Source organism: Harmonia axyridis, chromosome 7, assembly GCF_914767665.1.
Source record: "Harmonia axyridis chromosome 7, icHarAxyr1.1, whole genome shotgun sequence".
NCBI classification, from domain to species: Eukaryota; Metazoa; Arthropoda; class Insecta; order Coleoptera; family Coccinellidae; genus Harmonia; species Harmonia axyridis.
In genome coordinates this window covers 13,415,058-13,435,659 of record NC_059507.1, presented here as the reverse complement: position 1 = coordinate 13,435,659, position 20,602 = coordinate 13,415,058, and the positions used below count along the sequence as shown (strand labels likewise).

Here is a 20,602-nt window from a genome sequence, read left to right as displayed (position 1 = left end):
GCGACGCACATAGTTTTCATTAACTTGTCCAACAGCCCAAATTTTTCCACCAGATTAACTATAACCGGCCGGGAAGGGGCATCACCACGACCCAAAGCTACTTTAGTTTTGACTGTACTGCAAATTTTTCACAATTTTTGTGATGAATTTTAACAATTTCAATGCGTCTATATTCAACAAGACAGCCCTACGTGCTACACAAGCAACGCTACAATTCTGCAAGAAAAGTTTTCTGTCCGTGTTTTGCTCCAAGAGATGATTACAATTGACCACCAAGATCTTGCGATATAACACCTTCAGACTTTTTTCTCCGAGGCCACGTGAAAAATAAGGTCTATTCTAATGTTCCGATTCAAGACCTTAAAGATGAAATTCGTTATCATAAGTAATTGCACAAGTGCATCAAAATTACCGATAATTTTGCATGACAGCGTGTTGTCATTAAAACTGCATGAGTTCATTTTCATTTTTGGAGAAAGAGCCCGACACCGAAGGTAGAGGGCTCTTTCTCCAAAAATGAAAATGACCGAATGCAGTTTTTCAAAGAAAACACGCTGGAATGCGAAATTATCCGGTCATTTTGATGCACGAGTGTAATTCGGGAGAATATTTCCCGAATAAACTGTTACATTACTTGTCAAACTGATTAAGAATGGAATTGCCATATATTCGAACTGTGTAAGATGCAGAGAAACTATGCATCTATGAACAGAACAATTATATCGCAGTGCAGTTTCGCTTCCTACAATGCAATTATCGCTGTAATTTTCGATAATTGTTCTCCATATACATAGAATTTTTGACAGGAGGGAAATATTCGAGGACATACAGCCGCAAATGACTCAAAATTAGAAAATTGCAGACATTGTGGAGAAATGATAAAGTGATCTCTTCGGTGATTTCTAAAATAATAATCACCAACCAGATCTAGATTAAAATTGTCGATTATACCGATAAAAACATCAATACAAAATATTTAGCACAGGGCAAATCTCGATAATCCGAAAATCTGCGTAAAGTGACGAGCCTGCTCAGCATTTTTCCCAATATCCACCCCTCGTTCCGGGTACTTTAGCTTTTAAATTAACTCTCCAGATTTCCCCCGAACCCTCCTGACGACTTTCAAGTTACAGCAGCTATTTCCCCAAACTTTTCCATTGTTATTCTGTGAAATGGCTCGATTTGGAAGTTGATAAGTTAATCTGTACCATATTCAACTCGCTTTCTCTAGAATTTTTTTTTTCATTGCTTCATCAATTTAATTTTTGAAATATCAATTGTGTTTAGAAAGACTGAAATTGGTAGAAAGTACTGAGGAATTTTAATTATCTGAGTATGTACCAGTTAAATTCAATGAAGCATTAGTTAAATTTTCATTAAAATAAAATTATTAATTTCGCAAATAAAACAACAAATGCAATATAATGTATATTTTGAAATTCATCGAAATTTGAATAATTTATAAAATAAAAGGACTAGACTCACTCACTCAATAAAAAAAATTACATTCACGCGAGATCTTAATCTTATTTTTCTTTCGGCGAAAATGAATAACAAAATGATCAATTTCAATTTAACTAACGATTTGAATTTTCTTCACAAAACGAAGAACATTCCAAATCGCATATTTTCCATTCAAACTAAAATTCAGTATCTCATGAAAATAAATCCCTTGCTACAATCTTCTCAACTCCTAAAATTTGAATTCTACCCTCAACTTCTTCGAAAAGTGGACTTCTGTTGTGCAAGAAATGGCTAAAAGCATCCATGTCTACTTCTCCTATCTGCACATTCTTCATTCTCTCTGGAATAATACTGAAACCATCTCCACCACGCATCAGGAAAGATGGTACTATTACTCTGTAAATCTTTTTCATGCTGACATTTTCATAGATTGGAATTTGACAGTCGGAACATCTGGCTTGCAAGGTTGTTATTCTCTGTCCGATAGGTTTCCTAATGTCCATCACCATATGTACACCTGAAAGAGTTCTCTTTTAGTTACAAACAAACCAAAGCTGATACAGAAGTGCCGAAAATTAGTGAAACTTCGGAACGACACCTAAAGAAGAAGAAGCATCTGAAGTCCAGGTCACTCAGGAATCAAAGGAAGAGGTCAATACACTTTCCAGAAATGAATCAGAACCTTTTTATGGCATAGGAGAATGTACCTATGAGAAGGAGTTTCGAGAGATGAAGGAAACTCAAAGAAAACTACTCTGGGGGAATCTTCAATGAATAAATAACTTCAAAAAGTTCCTTAGGAACATTAATACTGCAAAATTCCAAAAGTATTTGGTTCCCAGTAAGAATATGCATCATTTCCTCACTGGCTTCCTTACAAGGTACTGCTGCCTCAAGAATGAATAATGAGATAGGTTATCAAATGAGGAGTGCAGATGATTCTATGGAGAGGAGGAAGAAACTCTTGACATCCTGGTCCCAGTGTGCTCCTCCATTTCAAGCCATCGCAAAATATAGTTTTGCCAGTTTGGGCAAGAAATTTGAAGGAGTTACTAGAGTTCATTAGTACTCTCAAACTGAAAGACAAGCTTTAGATGGTACAGTGTTAGGAATAACTCTGATGAGAAGTACAATAGATTTTGAGGCCTAGGTAAAAGGTAACCCCTTTACTGTAGAAAATAAATTAAGTGAGTCGTACGTCACTGACAAATGAATAGTTCAATGTAAATTGGATACAGGATACAGGCATATGAAATGCAGATATTTTTCAAAGAATAACCCTTACCCTGTCAATTTCTATGTAATTTAGATATTCTCACCTGACACTTGCAAGATGTTAATGTTTATGAAAGTTCTTCCATAAAAATATGGAGATGCGGAAAATTCAAAAATATCCTTCAAATCCTGTCCTGTCACCTCTCCCATATAAAGATCATTTGCAAAAGGTTGAGCTGTGATCATATCATCATAAGTTATATCTGAAATATAAAAGTACAAGATCAGCTAACAGATTCGAAATCTAAGATTTGATAAACTTACTTCCTTTTGCTATAGAAGTCCTAAGACCACCTGTATTCATAAGGGCAATTGCTGCTTTAGTCCAAGATGCCTTCGGGGCAGTTATTATATACTGCAAGAAAAAATGATTTCTCAAACTAAATAATGAAAACATCCAAAACCAATATAATAAGAATTCAAAATAAGAAACTATTATGGAATCAAAATAATTACCGAAAAAACCATAGCATCAGTCACAAAATTTCCTAAAAGACATTCGCCCATCCTGCAGTCATCTCTTTCTAATCTAACAAGCGTCGATCCAATTATGTCATTTCCGCTTTTTCTAACTACATCTGAATAAGGCATCAGCTCATTCAAATATTCTTGATCTGAAACGAAAAAAGTCTAGTAGATTTGCAGTGAACATCAGGTCGAGATCTTCAGTCTTGATTGAACGTTCATGCTAAAAAAACATTTTAGTGGAGGAAGACTGTTTTGGATTTGGTTTGGGTATTTGGGTGGGACATAATGGTTCCATAAAAATTCCAGCTTATTCGAATACACACAAAATTAGAACTTTTCGTGGGATGGTGTTACAAGAGCTCAACTGAGCTCAACTCAACTGTGGAGTCTTTTTAGGAGTGAAAGAAGAGAAAATATATTGTCACATCTATTGGCAGTGTTTGTAGAATTGTACCCTTGTCGATCCAAAGAACTGAACTGAACGTGTGTAGTGAAATTCACAAATTCAAATCTGTCAGCTCCTGGTTCTCATCATCATAGATTCATAGATAACCAGCAGAGTATATATCGTATATATCGAAAATATGAAACATAAACATTCACTAAAACCCATTCGTTCAGTTTTTTGCCGACTTCGTTATGCATAGTACTCACCTTGCTCTATTTCATTTTCCATATAAATAGGAGCACCTGACCAATCCTTGATATTACCTTCTTCATCGTAAAATACTGTTATATTTCCTAGGTATTTAGTGTAGGCAGATGCTTGCGTCACTAATATAGTCTTTCCTTCATCACTAGTTATCACAGTTGGGTATGGACCAGCTGGTTTGTCTGGTCCCGGTGGATTATCTTGAAAACAAACGCTCATGATTATTTAAAAAACACTAGAACCAGGATTCTAATGTTGCCAATAGGCTTCAGTAGAAAAAATATCCGATTAGACAAGACTAAAACATCACTAGTCTAACAGATTTATCTTCGATAGGACTTTCACATCTCAATTGTCAGATATATCCCAGAAGGAATGCTTTTTCTACTTGATTTTTGACAACAAAATAACTATTTGGTGGTTGAATAATTTTATCTTCAAATTCCATTTGGTGTAAAAACAGGATTTATGAATGTGCAGGGTGTCCCAAATTCGGTTGGTGTTATTGGGGATATAACACCCTATTGATTAGAAGAAATAAAAAAATTAAGTGACAAAAAAAAAATTATCAAAAATTAAATGATTTTGCTCTGTAAATGTGAGTAAGGGTAACCCCCCTTCCCGCATGAATCAACTCTAGGTACGCCACTGATGGTGGTTCTCAAATGGAAAACCTTATATTTTTCAACGCAGTTTTCCAGCCGCAGAATACTGTTATCGGTTTTTCAAAAATGTCATCTGTTTCAAGGATATTGACTTCTTCAAATTCATTTTTTGATGGGACACCTTATATATAGGTACAAATTTGTTATATATTTCGAGACCTAATTTCATTTTATGTTTATTGTATGATTATAATCTAATTATATATAGGGTGTTCCCATCTAATTAGAAATTATTTATAGTTATAAAGATATAGAAAAAAATTGGAGTTTTTTGAACGGGACGTCCTCTATATGACTGGATTGCAATTGTACAATGAATACAAAATGAATATCTCGGATTAAATGAAAAATATTTATATAGAGGGGTTTCCAAAAATTAAGTCGAAAAACCCAATATCTTTGAAACGGATGACATTTTTGAAAAAACCGATGAAAGGATGGTTCTCGAAGAATATGCGGCTAAAAAACTGCTTTGAAAAATAAAGGGTGTCCCATTCAAGAAACACCAATTCTCCTTCATCTCTATTTCTACAATTAATTTCGATGATCTGGTATAAAGGAGGCATTAGGCCTCCTTGACCTGTCAAGATCTATCATCTTTTAAAATTTGTCATATAGCTTGTAGAACGCGCTTTATAGTTCATAACGTTATTTTTGATAATTTGAAATTTAAAAGACTGAAATTCAACTAACCTCCAGTATACAAGAATGAATGTGAGTGTCCACCGACAATCATACTGATTTTATTTTTAGCACTTTGTGCAATAAGTTTCTCTATTCCATAACCACTATGGGATAATACAATGTTTGTGAAAACCCCTTCATCCCTAACCAATCTTTCTGCTTCCTCGTTGACTGAAGTTGATTCATCTAGGAATATCAACTTCTCCGTGTTTGAAATTTCCTGAAATCCGTAACAATATTTATAATAAAAATAATGCGGTTTATTTGGTAAATAAACGAATTACATCACTGAGGTATTAGTTATTTATACAACAAGTGAGTTAAATGAATGTTTATTCATGAGAAGAAAGTTCAACCCACGAGCCCGAAGGGCGAGTGGGTTAATTTCTTCGAGTGAATAAACATTTTTAACTCATGTGTCGTATACAAAATTTTATCCCATTTTGATGAAATTTCAAATAATGAATACTTTTTAGAGGAAATATTAGGTATAATTCAAATTCATAACGAGATTTCCCTTCGATCGATGGTTGCTAGGGCACTATGTAATTAATTGTTTGCAAGTGTCAATGAAAATTATAGAACCGTCAAAGAATTTTTATTTCGAAAAAATGTTGAGCGGTGACGACGAGGTTGTAGTTCCTGAGTGCATTATACAAGAAGCAAATGAGGCAGCAGAAGCAGTAATTCCATTAAAATCCAAAATATTGTACGAAAAGCAATATACGGCATTTTGTGCCTGGAGAAATAATAAAAAAGCCAAAGGTGTCAACGAAAAAATAATTTTGGCGTATATTTCCGAACAATCCAAGAAAGTTAAGTCGTCGTCTTTATGGTCCTACTATTCGCAACTCAAGAAAATGTTGGCTCTGAAAGAAAAAATAGACATCGGCAGATTTCACCAAGTCACCGCCTTTTTGAAGCAACATTCCAAGGGATACGTAGCAAAGAAGTCGAAGGTATTCACAAGAGAGGAGTTTGAATACTTTTTAGATGCCGCTCCTGATGAGCAATATTTATTGATAAAGGTAGTTTTTATTATGGGTGTTGCTGGAGGGTGTAGAATCGGCGAGCTGGTGACTATGACCGTAGATGACGTGGAAGATCGGGGCAGCGTATTGGTTATTCAGATTCCAGATACGAAAACTTATAAGAAAAGAGTGTTCACTGTGGTCAATGGTACTAATAAGGTTGCTGCACTCGATATATTCCGCAAGTATAGGAACTTGAGGCCAAGCAAAGTTGCTCACAAGCGACTATTTATAAATTATAAAAATGAAAAATGTACCGTCCAGCCTGTAGGTGTGAATACATTTTCGAAAATGCCCGTTACTATTGCAAAGTATTTGGGCCTTTCTGATGCTGAACAATATACAGGGCACAGTTTCAGGCGTTCTTCTGCAACCCTACTCGCAAATTCTGGGGCAGATTTGACAGTTTTGAAAAGACATGGTGGATGGCGCTCAAGTTCTGTTGCAGAAGGATATATTGAAGATTCACTACAAAACAAAATAAATATTTCTGAACAAATACTTGGTGGGGTCACAAAAACCGGAGTTCCTGATGCAGAAATGGATATTCCAGCAGGGCCTGAGAAGTCCTCAAACACATGTGCTATAACGACTGAGCGTGTTTCCTTTGGAGGAGGTGCAGGTTTCCAGTTCCATTTTCAAAATCTTAGTAATTGTAATTTTTACTTTAATGATAGAAATGACTGTTAATGTAGAATTTTTGATAAATTTTAATAAACATACTTTAAAATGAGTTTTACGTGCATTGTGTGTGGAAAGAATAATTTTCAGAAAGTGAGTGGTGAACATTTTATTCCACTAGTGAATTAAAAAAATTTTAATTCACTCAGTGGATAAACGTCAACTTACCCTTGTTACCATGGGTTGAATATTGTCGTCTTTAAACGTCAAAATGGGATAAAACCTATTATCTAAGTCAGCAGAACGCCATTAAGTGCGTTCGTCATTATTTTCCTGAATCAGTGTTAAGTTTGTAATAAATTTTCATATATCCCATAAAAATACGAACTTTTCAATTTCTGATCATGCGTCTAAAATCACTAAATTAACTTTCAAATATAGGCATTTGAGTTTATTGCATTTTGAAATAGATCGATTCCATTTGCCAATTTATTACTTCGTTTGATTCATTTTTTACGATATATAAACTTTCAATATACTTACATTACATGATTGAATTATAACACCTATGATTCCAATCTTCTTTCCATTTCTTTCTACTACGACACTCTTTTTGTACAGCCCTTGGAATGTGGGCTCAAACATATCATCGACATTGCTCAATACTATAGGAGCTTTCATCATTTGCATGAAGGGGACTACACCAGCAATACCATCGTCGAACTCATGATTACCTAGTACCTGAAATTATGATCAAATTAATTGTGAAATATACTGACAAAGAAACTGCAACACCCAGAAGGAGCTGCTTAAATTTCAATTTTTTTTTTTGGTAAAACATAGATAGTATAGCAAGGAGTAAATGATTGAAATTTGGAGAAAAAACAGAGGGTACACAATTTTTTTTGATAATTTTGTTAATAATGTGTTTATCCACCGCAATTATCTATCCCTCCTCAACACGTCTCGGCATTGATGCAATAAGATGGTCTATTTCTTCTTGAGGGATATTATCCCAAGCTACTTGTCTCAGAGCCGCCAAAGTCAGTGGGGGCTGGGGTAAAATTTCCAAGCCTTCTACCCTTGATGTCCCAAACATACTCTATGGGCGAAAGATCGGAGGATCTGGGCGGCCATGACAAAAGATTCACATGGGTCGCTTCGGAAAAGTTTAAACTAACTCTGGCAACATAAGGTCTTGCATTATCGTGCTGAAATGTTGGATTCTCGAGCCGGTTAAGGTAAGGGAGAAGATATGGCTCCAGATACAATAAAAAAAAGGTCTTGCTTATGAAAATTCATTTTTGTAGCTACTTTATTGGAAATTGAAGAAAAAAAAGGATTTCGGGTCAATTTCTGTGCCAATGTAATGAATATATAGTTTGGCATGTAAGTTGATTTCAGTATTGAATCAGTATAGCATTATTTTTTATTTTTTAACACCTTCATGGGTCCATATCAAATTGAAACAAATTATAATTTTCTGATAACCTAATTCCAAAGATTTTTTCAACTCAATCAATGAAATTGTGCACTACTGGGATTTTTTCATTATATAATGTCAATTAATTCAATGTTTTAAGTTTGTGGAATAACGAAACATTCTCAATTATTATAAAATCAAATTATGTATTGAATTTTAAAAAGTTTACACTGATGTCGGTTTTTCCCTGAATTGGTATTTCATCGCTATATTCTCAGTAGCATTTATTTATCTATTATTAGATTAAGAAAAACAATTAACTAATTATTCCTGATGAGATCCATAAAATATCCACTATACATGCAAGTGCATTGAATTGAACAGCGTTTCATGCAATAAACTCGTGTTTTGGTAATTTTCACACTAAAAATGAAATTAGAAAGATCATTTCATAAATAACGTGATATATTGATTCATTTGATATCAAGAAACGTTTGAGAAAATATTTTTCAATTCGCTTTGAAGCCAAAAATAGAAATAGATAAATTAATTCATAGTGATATTGTCAGAATATAAAGTCATGCAATGAAAAAATTTGCAGAGAACTAATCATACTGAGTCGGATACCCAGTTTCAGAGTTTCACTTCATCTAAGCTAGATGTCGAAATAACCTAATTTAAATTAATTCAAAGAGGCGTCTTATTCATTCATTACTTGGGAACAGAATTCGAAAAAATGAAGCTAAATGGTTTAAGGCCATTTCTGGCAAAAAATTCTAGATTGAACTTATAAAAACAATGAACAATGAATAAAAAAACTACAAAATTATCATAATTGATAAATAATTCTAAAATAACTTAATAGCTCAATACTTACCACTGCATCAAACGGGATGGTGTTGAGGAAGTGAGCAGTTATATTGTACTTAAAAATATTATAATAAAGTGTGCCTTGGAAATTATCTCCACCATTAAGTACAAGCGAATTTGGTTTCTCTGCTAATATTTCGTTGATTTCAGTCTTTATTCTACCTAATCCAGCAATACATGCTGTTTCTTTTTTACATTTACCACCTGCAGTATTGGTCTGTTCAAATCTGAAATAAGAATTTTTAATCAATCATTTTTTATACGTCATATCAAAAGACCTAGTCGATTAAGCTGTCAAAATTTTTTCAGAACAATTTTTCTTGGGAAAATTATTGAATAACCAATAGTTTGGTGAAATTTTAATTTCCAAAAATGTTGTAAATGACAATAGTTATCAAATAGCAGTATTATGCAAACAAATTTTTGATAGTTCTTCATAGTCAAATTGGAGGTCAATGAATTAAATTGTAGTATTATTTTTAATAGGATGATTTTCAATATTTTGCAGATTTTTCAAATCCTGTCAATCTTTTGTGATATGCTTATTGAATTATTGGATATTCTGAATTCGCGATCAAAAAAGTTGAATTCATATGATTAATCAAGGGCCATAGGACTACAGAAGTATTCGTTTTCATTATTGATTCAACCGTTCTCTTTTGAGATCAGTCATTTTTATTCAACATCATTTCGTTCATACTTTATTATCATCAATCAACTTTGGTTCATCTTATTCTTGCTATAGCAGTGTGTGTGAGGTTGGAATTCAATATTGTCTTAAACACCTTCAGTGTTCAATGTCCTTCCTATAAAAATTCTGTTCAGACTCTAAAAAATGACTATTCTATTTTTTTACAATACAACTCGTTACGAATTTCAATATTTTCATTGAGATTCAGAAAAGAAGCAAAGAAGACAAATTCTTTATTGAAAAACGTGTTTCTGGTACATTCTCATGACTTATCAATTTATCACTCTGTGGAAAATATATTCAATACTTAAATCTACTGTAAACGTGAAACTCGACATTGACATATCCAAATATAAAAAAGTTAAAGCGCTCTTAAAACGCAGTTCCAATAAATATTCAGGTTGCTCTTATCATTGGATTATGTCGAAAAAATGAAATAATGTGAAAACTACCGAAATCAAGGATATTGCTTCAAGATTCTTGATATTCATTCCAAACACGAAAAATAACAAACCTTGAAAATTCACGATTACTGGGAAGTTTTATACTATGGTGGAGGCTTATTCAAGACCGTCCAATATTGGTGTTGATGATTTTTCCATGAATTTTCAAAAGGAAAGATGTAGACAGGATCAACAAATTGGGAAATATACCCAAATAAATTGCAAGTTATTTGAATCTTGATAATTCTTAAATATAATACACTAGACATTGATACCGGCGTAGCTAGATGGAGTAGATGCAGAAACAGATCTAACAACACTCAAAAGACTCGGAGGATGTAAATCTTCGGAAGTTGCTGAAGGATACTTTCTACACCGTACAAAATTTGGTCATTGTCATCGCATGACCCCCAGAGGGAAAATGAATGGGTAACAAAGTTTCACTGATTCGCGTAAAGCCAGGGTTGTAATTCGTTTTAACTTTTTCTTCTGAAAAACATGTGTTTAGAGAATTCTTCACAAAATATCTCCGCTCAGTTTTTCAATTTCAATAACTGGTAAAATACAATGGATAAAAGCGACAATATGAAATAGATTTTGACATTTGAGATATGTTTTCGAGTTGGTTTGTTACTCAGCTGGTGTTTCGCGAACTACGACGAGTAAAGAGGTTCGTGAAAATTTAAATATATTGACTATGCTGGAGTTGGTATTCATTACGATTATATAACGAATAATTTCAATAACTATCACCAAATCACTGCATTTTGATAATCGAATGACATTTCACTGAGCTTAACTTTTTTTTGCGAACCTCCAAGAATGTTACCATGGAAATGATCCCAATGTGGCAAGAGGCGAAACACCAAAACGATTATACCACTTCGTCAACTTATCAATAAGCCGTAACTATGGGAAATTTACGGATTCTATTGGTTCATCAAAACATGAGTTATATAATCAATAATATTTCCTTTAAAACTGCATAAATGATCACTTGATAATATTTCCTTACGGTAAGCGAAATCACCATGTATATAATAAAAATAAACATTTCAAAACGTCGTTTACAATCATAATACTCAATTGTTTGTTGAAGACCACCTTCATAACTTTCGATACCTAGGTATCGAATACTACTTCTTAATAAATTCCTTAGCAAGTCAATTTGCATCATAAACATTCCTTCTCTTCGTTTTCATCACAAAAAGTACCTGAATGAGCTGGGTTTGTCGAACTGATGAACTCTGATATATTCGTGTTAACAAAAAATAATTACGTATACTGCTTTTTATTGTCAGACATTCGGAGAAACAAAGAATGCTGGACTCTTCAACTGATTTAGGCACTAGAGGATATTCAATGATATGAATCTCCAGTATCGGGTTACACGAAATATTGTTACTCCACAACTTTCTTTGCTTTCTTCGCCAGATGATGAAAAAAAATTGTAATACAGGGTGTTTCCTAACTAAGGTACGAAACTTTGAGGGATGATTCATTAGGTTAGGTGATTCATTAGGTCGTTAAAAAAATGGCTTCGTTTCTGAGATCACATGGCGTTAAAAAAAAGTAGAAAGAGCGTTTGCTCACATGAAAGACCCCCTTTAGTTTTTGATAAAGATTCACCCCCTAAAAACTTTCGCACTTATTTGGAAACACCCTGTATAGAATAATCATTCCAATCTTCATGGAAGATTTTTTGTAGATAGCGTTATTAAAACCATTTAAATTTAAGCAGAATATTAAATGTTCTTTATTATCTAGGCACGCAAAAAAATTGATATGTTTTTTGATAGGTTTTTTTCCTATCCTAAAATAGCTTCAGAAAAAGAGACAATTCCAGATATTGAAGTCAAATTGCTACCTCAACCAATTAACACTGAAAAAAAGGTAAAAAAGATTTTCACGTGAGTAAAATGTTTGTCTAGAGAATCCAATCTAAATGAGACATCTCTAATTGATTTACACTAAAATAAATCAGTCTGAGGACTGCTGAATGAATATTCTTCCATGGAAACTCACAAATCTAAATAAAGCTTCGATTTCTTTAGGTATTTACCTAAAGAACATGCAGAATTAAGGTAACCTTCGGATATTTATTTTACAACGAACATACTGTTATTCCTAATGTTGCATAACTTAGATAATATTTATTTATTTTTTTGGATTTACGTATTGTTTTTATCTTTCGGTTTCAAATATACCCTGTGAATTATATTATGAGTTGATCTTTTGAATTAATATCTACTAGTCGTGTTAAATCATAAAATAATACAATCGTGATAAGCGTAAGACTTTTTTAAAACAATTCGACAAACAATCTACCTAGATAAAAATTGTTACTCTAAACTTAACCAAACGTTGTTGACATAATTTACTGGTAATTTTCACTGCTTTGCCCACCGATCTGAAATAATCTACGGTAAAGGAACTGAATACTGTTGATTATTATGTAATAACGATAGTACAGAATTTATCAATTTCATGATGAAATTATCGCAATATTATAGTTTATGCAAGAGAATTACTGCATGAATAGTGATTAATTACAAATTAAGCTTTTCCGATTTTACCTAATAACGAGCCAATTTTGAAATTCATATTTCATACTTAGTTTATGATCTCAAATCATTTTCATTCGCAAACTTGAATATAACATTATTTGTCCTCAAGATTTTCCATATTATGAATATGGTATTACTTCAGTACAAATACTCAGGGTGCTTCTAAATTGATGCAGAAGATTTCAGATTGTAACGAATATTAAAATTTCATTTTAACTTGGTATAGTTTACCGCAGAATTTTTTGATGCTTCAACATTAAACAAATTGTAAAATTAATGAATATGACAAATTCACTATGGAACTTTTTTAACCCGTTTTTTTCTTCTAGAATTATTTGTTTGATAACTAAAATAAAATAATGTTCAGACTCTCTTCACATCAATTTGAAAAGACACTATTGTGTAAACATTGCGAAATATATCGTCTGAAGAAAAAATTTGAAAATATCAATAAAAAAAAATTCAGGGGCTAAATTCGAACCTAGGACTTTCATTCCGGAATCATAATGAAAATTTCAAAAACTTAAGAATTATGAGTTAACCAAAATTAAGTAGGCTGTTGTCTAATGTAATCTTATTGATGTGTAGATTAGTATGAAAAAGAGTTTTGAAGGTAAATTTTTATTCTTTTCAGGCAGTTTCCAATTTTCCCATGCAGTAACTTAGAAAGGATTGGACCACGTGTTTTTCGTTGAACTAGGTATTAGATACCTCCTAAAATCTCTCGCATCAAATCAAATTATTGGGTTTAAAGAAAATTCACATCATGAAACCAAATTCAAGTAGGTATTCATAAGCGATAACGAAAATATACATACATAAAAATTTGCATTTCAGCGTAAAAAAAATTCACATTATACCTTATCGAATTGGTTGTGAATATGCAGGTAAATCAAAGCAGAGGTAATTTAAGTTACAGAAATAAAGCCAGAAATTATAAATTCAGATAACATTAGCCTAGACAATTTTGTTTCATTTTAATGTCTGTGGAAACTGGAAAGAAGTGCATCTCAGCCATCACCATCAATTTCTTCTGCATTTAAACTTAAGAGTTGAGTAAATATTGAGTAAGAAAAGAATAGAGTCTTGCAGAGTCTACTAAAATATCTGAAAACAAGAATCTCTCTAGATTTTCTACAGGAAAATAATGAAATTCCAATTGAAAAATATAGTATCTACAGATTATCAATGAGATTGAATATCATTTTATATCATCTTGAAGTTGCAGCGGAAATAAAAAAGAGATATTAGTAAATCATCATTGATTTCAATTTTATCAGTTGGTGTGAATTGTTCATTTAATACAAAAATAGGAAGCATTTCCGCATTATTTTCATTAAATAGAGCATGTGAAGTATCGAAATAAAAATAGCTATATAGACACCATATGAGTGCATTCGGAAATGAATTATCAACAATAAATAGTACAATTTTGTGCATATCATTCTTGTAATTCGTTACTATCATTAGTATCAATACTAAGGTTGAAAGCAAATAAACTTTATTATTATTATTATTAATACGAAAGGTCTAGCAAAATTTCTAAAAAAAAATCAGAAACTGAGCTAGATGGTCTAGATAAATACAAAAAAAATTTAGATTTTGTGTAAATCCACAGAAATTAACTACCGTACTGGCCACAAACTCATTCTTGTAATTCCATAACATTATCGATAGTAAACCACAAGTCTATAACAAAATATCGTAAAATGTTTTATTCAGAATTGGCGCTGGATTTTCTAGAGAAAACCAATAAAATTCTGATGAAAAAAATATAACATCTACTGATATCAATAAGATTCAAAATCATTTAATCTCATCTTCAAGTTGCACCGGAAATAAAAGAGACCTTAGTCAATAATAATTCCATTATCATTGATTTACTTACTATTATCAAAATCACCTCCAATTAAATTTCATCATTTGATTTGAATTTCGCGAAAAACAGGAAACATTTCAAAATTTCCGCATTATATTCATCAAATAGAGCATGTGGAGTGTTGAAATAAAAATAGCGATATAGATATAATTAACCACAATATTAGTACACACGGAAATGAATAATCAACATTTAAATAGTACAAGAAAATAGGTTTGCAACTTTTAAATTTCAAAAATGAAATTTGTCCCAATAATCATCGAATAAAATTTAAAAAAAAAAAAATTACTCACTCACCTTGCGTGAAAATCATTTATATGTATCACAGACAGTTCAAACGTTTCTGTGTCACTACTATACCGCGGTAGCGCAATAGCACACGCGAGTAGATTCACAAAAATCACCACATCCGTATAACGCATCTTGTGACAATTGAATGAACTAAATCTCACCGTTCAATTGACCTCAGCTTACGTCGACCATCGAGATAAGATAGACATCTACTTCAAGGTTTTCTTCCCAGGTTTTCTTCTTCATCTCGTACACATTTATGGTCACTGTGAATGAACGTAGTTAAATGTTTATGGTAGATATTTAACAAATTGCTTAGATGGTTGTATTGAATTACCTCAAACAAATTGGAAACCTATCAGCAAATTGTTTAGAATTCGTTAAGTTTTCGAAATGTTTAGACTCGTTCCTTCAAACAATAACTTGATGAAATATCTAGCTGCAAATTTGATAATATGGTTTGTTAATTTGTCTTATCTCACCTGCATTCATTGAAAAATCAAATTGTTACTAGCTCATTTTGTATCGAAAAGTTTTCAACACATTAGGAAATGTGTAATTTTATCACTAATTTGTTAATTTCCGACTTTGGTTCTAAATAATCTGAATCCATGTTGATCATTATCTATAGGTGTTAGGAAGTGTATTGAAAATGTATTTATAGCTCGATACCCAGAAATATAGGTTTTTATCGTCCGGGTCTTATTATGAACTAATCAGGAACTCTAGTCAAGTTCGAAATAAGGATAATCTAAAATTGACTCTGATTGACCTTTCAATTTCGATATTTTCAAATATGTGTTCCTTCATCAAGATTTTTTCCTTCTTTGTGAAGTAATGTGAAAAATTTCACTCGTGATTGAATTCATCTCAGGAGTCACTCTTTCATTTCATAACTCAACTGAGTTGCTTGAAGAAAACACCACTTGCCATGGGAGTTCGTGGTGTTTTCAAGCAACTCAATTTCGTTATAAAAAATTGGAATCACTTGGGGTATTACTACTGATAAAATTATGGGATCTCAAGAATAATTTTGTGACCCATACAGTATCTAGTTATTTCTGTTGGATTAATCAATTGAAGAATTAATTTTGAATTTTTAAATGGGAATAAAAGATCAGAAATGCAATAATATATGAAATAAAAAGAACATACATATTATCATACATAGTACTTATCTCTTTTCTTTTGTGGAAATTCATTGTTGATTAAAAAGAGTAAAATATTATTCCACTATTCGTAGAAAATTCAGTGCTTTAACATTTTACTTGAAGTTGTTTCTTATTGGAAATAGAAAAATCTGAAATGTATTCATGAATAATTCTATATTTAACAATTTCTCAGATTGTTAGCAAATCCAATTGAATATTTATTAACCCTGAAATAAGATACTTCAACCTTCAATTTTTTTGCAACAAGTTATTTCTAGGTAAATCTCAATGAAAACTGATTGGTATTCCTGTTTTTGTCATGATTGGCATTGTCTAGATTCTCAACTAACTGTCACCAGTTTATAATAAATGTTCTAATAATAAGCCATGCAATGTCTCAGTACCTATGAAAATAATAAATACTTACTACAAACATAGATTATTACAATCGTATCGATGAATTTCACAATATCTTTACAGCTTAAAATCAGAGATCAAATTGTGATAGATATCGAACTGGACCTTTATATCGAATATAAAAAGAATAGCAATTCTAAGCTCCCCGCAATTTTGAGCTGATTATTCCAACAGAACCATAGTAAATAGGGATTCATCATCCAAGTAGCTTGACATTTTAACCAACTACTTGACTATCAAGCTCGTGAAAATTACATACTTGAATCCAGCTTGACTTGACTTGATTTTAGATATTTATTACTTGACCTGATATCAAGCCACTTGATATTATTTGAGCTTGATATGCACTCGTCGCACGACATATTTCTGCATTCTCGTGCGCGCTTAGACTAAATAAGGGGATTCCTCGAGCGCCAAGAGACTGTAGCATTCGCCAGTGTGACTTCATTAGTAGTTTTCTCACATTTCTATGAGATCTATTGGTAAATTTTGGTAGTTTCATAAATATCTTCCCAAACTTGGCCATTTTGGCCAAGGATGTTTCATCAACGCCAGCATCTTCAGCTCCTGTTGAAAGACAATTTTCCAGAGCTGCTCTTACAGTTACAAAAACCCGCGATAGGTTAAGAGACAAATCTATAAAATGCCACATGTGCCTTAGATTCTGGATGGAAAATTATGCAATCAAACAAAGCCTGGAGGTTTCACAATATCAAGAAACTTTATTTTTTTATTAATTTTTATGTTATTATGATTTATAGTGATTTAATTTATGTTTCTATTTCAAAAAAGGTTGATATTTTCGGTTCTTTCATGTGGTATGTTTAATACATAAAAGTGTTTTTTGTAAGGTTCCTTCTCATTTCATCATTTTTTTATTGATGTGACACTACACCATAAAACTGCCAAAAATCAAGTAGCTTGATATGATTCAAGTACTTGATGCATATATACTAGACTTGACTTGAGATTGAAAAACTTGATTTGAGCTTGACTTGAAATCAAGTCAATACTATACTAAAACGTCAATTTTTTTTCTATTGAAACAAAATCCCAGACGGCGCTTAACAGATTTGTCCTATTAACAGCCTTCACAGTCTTCAAACGTGTCCTGAAAATTCCAAATCCTTAGTTCTTTTCTTTTTAAAATTATCATGTTATTGGATGAGCCAATTCATTTGATCGGTCAAAGAGTCCAAACTGATCATTTAACAATTATTCTGCTGAAAATTAGATAATGACAGACATTGTGTTGTGACCATGTGACATAATGATAGACTCGAGATGAGCGCTCAAAAAGGCTGCAAATATTACACAACAATTATTATCAAATCATATATTTCACACCACATCTAGATTAAAATAAAACTGAAAATATTCTTCCGCTATATTTGAACCAAGGGTCACTATTTCCTGATTAAACATCCAAAATTCCAGAAAACTCCAAAATTATCGATAGTATGACCTTGAAGCAGAAAAAAATATATAAATATTATGTGAAGTTTCATCAATCATTATTTATTTTCAACTTCATTCGTAATAAGTGTTCACTAGGAACTAGCGCATTATTTAGAAATCTTAGTGAGTGAATTGAATAACATTAAGGGTAAAATACCGAACACATAAATCAAACCAATTAATCATAGTTATCCTGAGTTTTTCAGTAAAAATTACGTAAACAAACACTTCAGACGCGTCACTCTGAGTCTCGAATTTCGCTGCCTTGAACTTAGATAATTGGTACATATTCGTATGATGTTTGATCATTATCTTCTTAATTGGGAAACTTTGTTTGCTATATTAAGAACGTCCTGAGGCACTTCAACCAAAATAAACTGCTCCACAACAGTTAAGGATATTATATTAATTAAATTACCTTAAACGTATTCAATTCGAACTTCTCAAACACTATATTTCACGGTAAGAAGAAATGTTGATGAGGTTAAGGTCAGATTACGTTATTAACATGGTTTTTAAAAATTATTTTTACTTCGTAGTGGTCTTTTAGAGGTTCTTTTCCACTTTTCGCTTTTATTGTCAATATTTCAAATAATACATAGGCAAACAATTTTGCTTCCGCTGTTTTTTTCAGAAATTCGAGGATTTATTGTAAAAACTGGTTGTACATTTATGATTCAAAGTATTGTCCATCGCTGGCCACTACTTTCTCTCATCTTTCAGGCAGCGTAGGATTCTCGCGTTGAAAAAATCTTTTGGAGCGATCCACGAATCAATCAAATTTTTTACTTAATAAGACTGGAAGGGCTAGTCAGCCAGGCCGTGTGCCATTGATTAAAACAAATTTCCATTTCAACGTTTCCAAGTATGATTTGACCACTTTCGCAACATGGGGTCGAGCGGTGTCATGCTGTAAAATCACTTTATCATGTCTCTCGTTGTATTGCGGCCGTTTGTCTTTCAATGCTCGGCTCAAACGCGTTAATTGCGTTCGATTACGATCGCCTGTGATTGTTTGAGCCGTTTTTAACAACTTATAATACACTATGCTAAGCTGGTCCCACCAAATACTGAGCATGACCTTGAAACCGTAAATATTCGGTTTGGCCGACGATGTAGAAGCATGGCCGGAATATCCCTATGATTTTCTGCGCTTGGGATTCTCGTAATGAACCCATTTTTCGTCTCCAGTCCCAATACGATGCAGAAATCCCTTCTGTTTTTGCCTTGCAAGCAGCTGTTCACAAGCAAACAAAAGCCGTTCAACATCTCTCAGTTTCAGTTCGTACGGCACCCAATAATAATAATAACCATTCAAGAAATAAATCATTTTTCTCACTTTATAATATTTATACCATACATAGTGTACCATAGTGTTGTTATATTATTTTGCCTTCAACATTCTAATGAAAATAGCCAAATAATAATCGAAAAATAAAACTAATATTAAAGCTAAGCAGATACATTTTTGTGAAGACGATAAATACCCCTAAAAAATCAAAAAACATTAGCGACCAATAAAGAGTAGCCTTTCCAGCTGCAAATTAGTGAAAAAACTATAGGTACCGAAAAAATTTCCTGGTTCAAAAGTTATGATGATATTACATTTGTAGTTTTTATCATGTCTTTATTGATCACCGAATAAGTTGAGAACTAGCGGTGATAGGTATATTTAATGAGTAATGACATACATAGGTTGATGCCTACGAGTAGGACCGTCAGAATCTACTTTGAGGATGAAATCGTCATCAGCGAGTCCATTCCTGGTTCAAAACTCGAAAATTATAGACTTTGTGACATAATAATCTCTTCAGGAAACGTTCGTTCAAAAATCACACATGATCTACAATGAGTAAAGATCAATTAATTATATCAATAGGATCATAGACCAAATCGTGAAGTACCTATATGATAATCTGTTATTATAGGCCTACTCTCAAAAAAAAAACTTTCGATTTTAGCCATCTCATTCTATGTTCCGTATGACATACATCATCTATCTTTTCGACGAACCACTCTGAGAAAATCAAAATGTGATCATGTCCCATCATTGCCTCTTCAAGATAGCGCCGAAGGATTCAGTGGAAATAGCAAAGAACGAGAGTCACCAGAAACGTCAGAGCGCCTGCAATTTGAAGAACCTGAACACCCACATACCGAGCAAAATCAGGTTCAAGGAGAAGTGTCGATATGTCGAGTATTTGGACAAGGAGGTAAGCTGCAATCTTGTGAATGCCGAAGGCCTTAACATCTATTTGGAGGAGAAGGAAGTCGATCTTATCGATCCCGAAAATGGACCAAGTAGTTCGACTTCGTCTGTCAGGAAGATCTCTCGAACTGCTGGAACACCTACGTACAGTAGAATGCTGGATGAATTGCTTAAATTCAAGAAGTCGATGAGTGAATCAAATAAACGAATGGAACCATTTTTGCTTCTGATTTCTTCTACAAAAATATTCTCCTACTAGCATGAATTGAAGGAAACTAGTAAGGAGGTGCAGCATTAGCATGTTCCTACTGGGATGAACAAAATTTTCGGGTCCATACCCTTT

The 20,602-nt window shown here is 32.8% G+C and overlaps 2 protein-coding genes across 2 annotated transcripts; one reads left to right on the top strand and one right to left on the bottom strand.

Annotated features, from left to right (window-relative positions):
* Positions 1-1,415: 1,415 nt before the first annotated feature.
* LOC123684407 (apyrase-like) lies at positions 1,416-15,277 on the bottom strand. Its single transcript, XM_045623656.1, has 9 exons — positions 15,031-15,277; positions 9,161-9,380; positions 7,404-7,601; positions 5,218-5,428; positions 3,862-4,059; positions 3,196-3,353; positions 3,004-3,094; positions 2,784-2,942; positions 1,416-1,981 (listed from the first exon to the last, which is right to left on the bottom strand). Exons 1-9 carry the CDS (start codon positions 15,153-15,155, stop codon positions 1,656-1,658), a joined length of 1,686 nt encoding a protein of 561 aa, XP_045479612.1. The 5' UTR covers positions 15,156-15,277; the 3' UTR covers positions 1,416-1,655.
* Positions 5,633-7,069, top strand: LOC123684408. The gene has a single exon (XM_045623658.1). It carries the CDS (start codon positions 5,778-5,780, stop codon positions 6,927-6,929), a length of 1,152 nt encoding a protein of 383 aa, XP_045479614.1. The 5' UTR covers positions 5,633-5,777; the 3' UTR covers positions 6,930-7,069.
* Positions 15,278-20,602: the final 5,325 nt, after the last annotated feature.

Coding starts and splice junctions, on each gene's coding strand:
- LOC123684408 (XM_045623658.1), top strand. CDS start 5,778: ATGAAAATTATAGAACCGTCAAAGAATTTTTATTTCGAAAAAATGTTG.
- LOC123684407 (XM_045623656.1), bottom strand. CDS start 15,155: ATGCGTTATACGGATGTGGTGATTTTTGTGAATCTACTCGCGTGTGCT. Junction 5,429..7,403: donor TTATAATTCAATCATGTAAT/GTAAGTATATTG, acceptor TACGGATTTCAG/GAAATTTCAAACACGGAGAA. Junction 2,943..3,003: donor GACTTCTATAGCAAAAGGAA/GTAAGTTTATCA, acceptor TTTATATTTCAG/ATATAACTTATGATGATATG.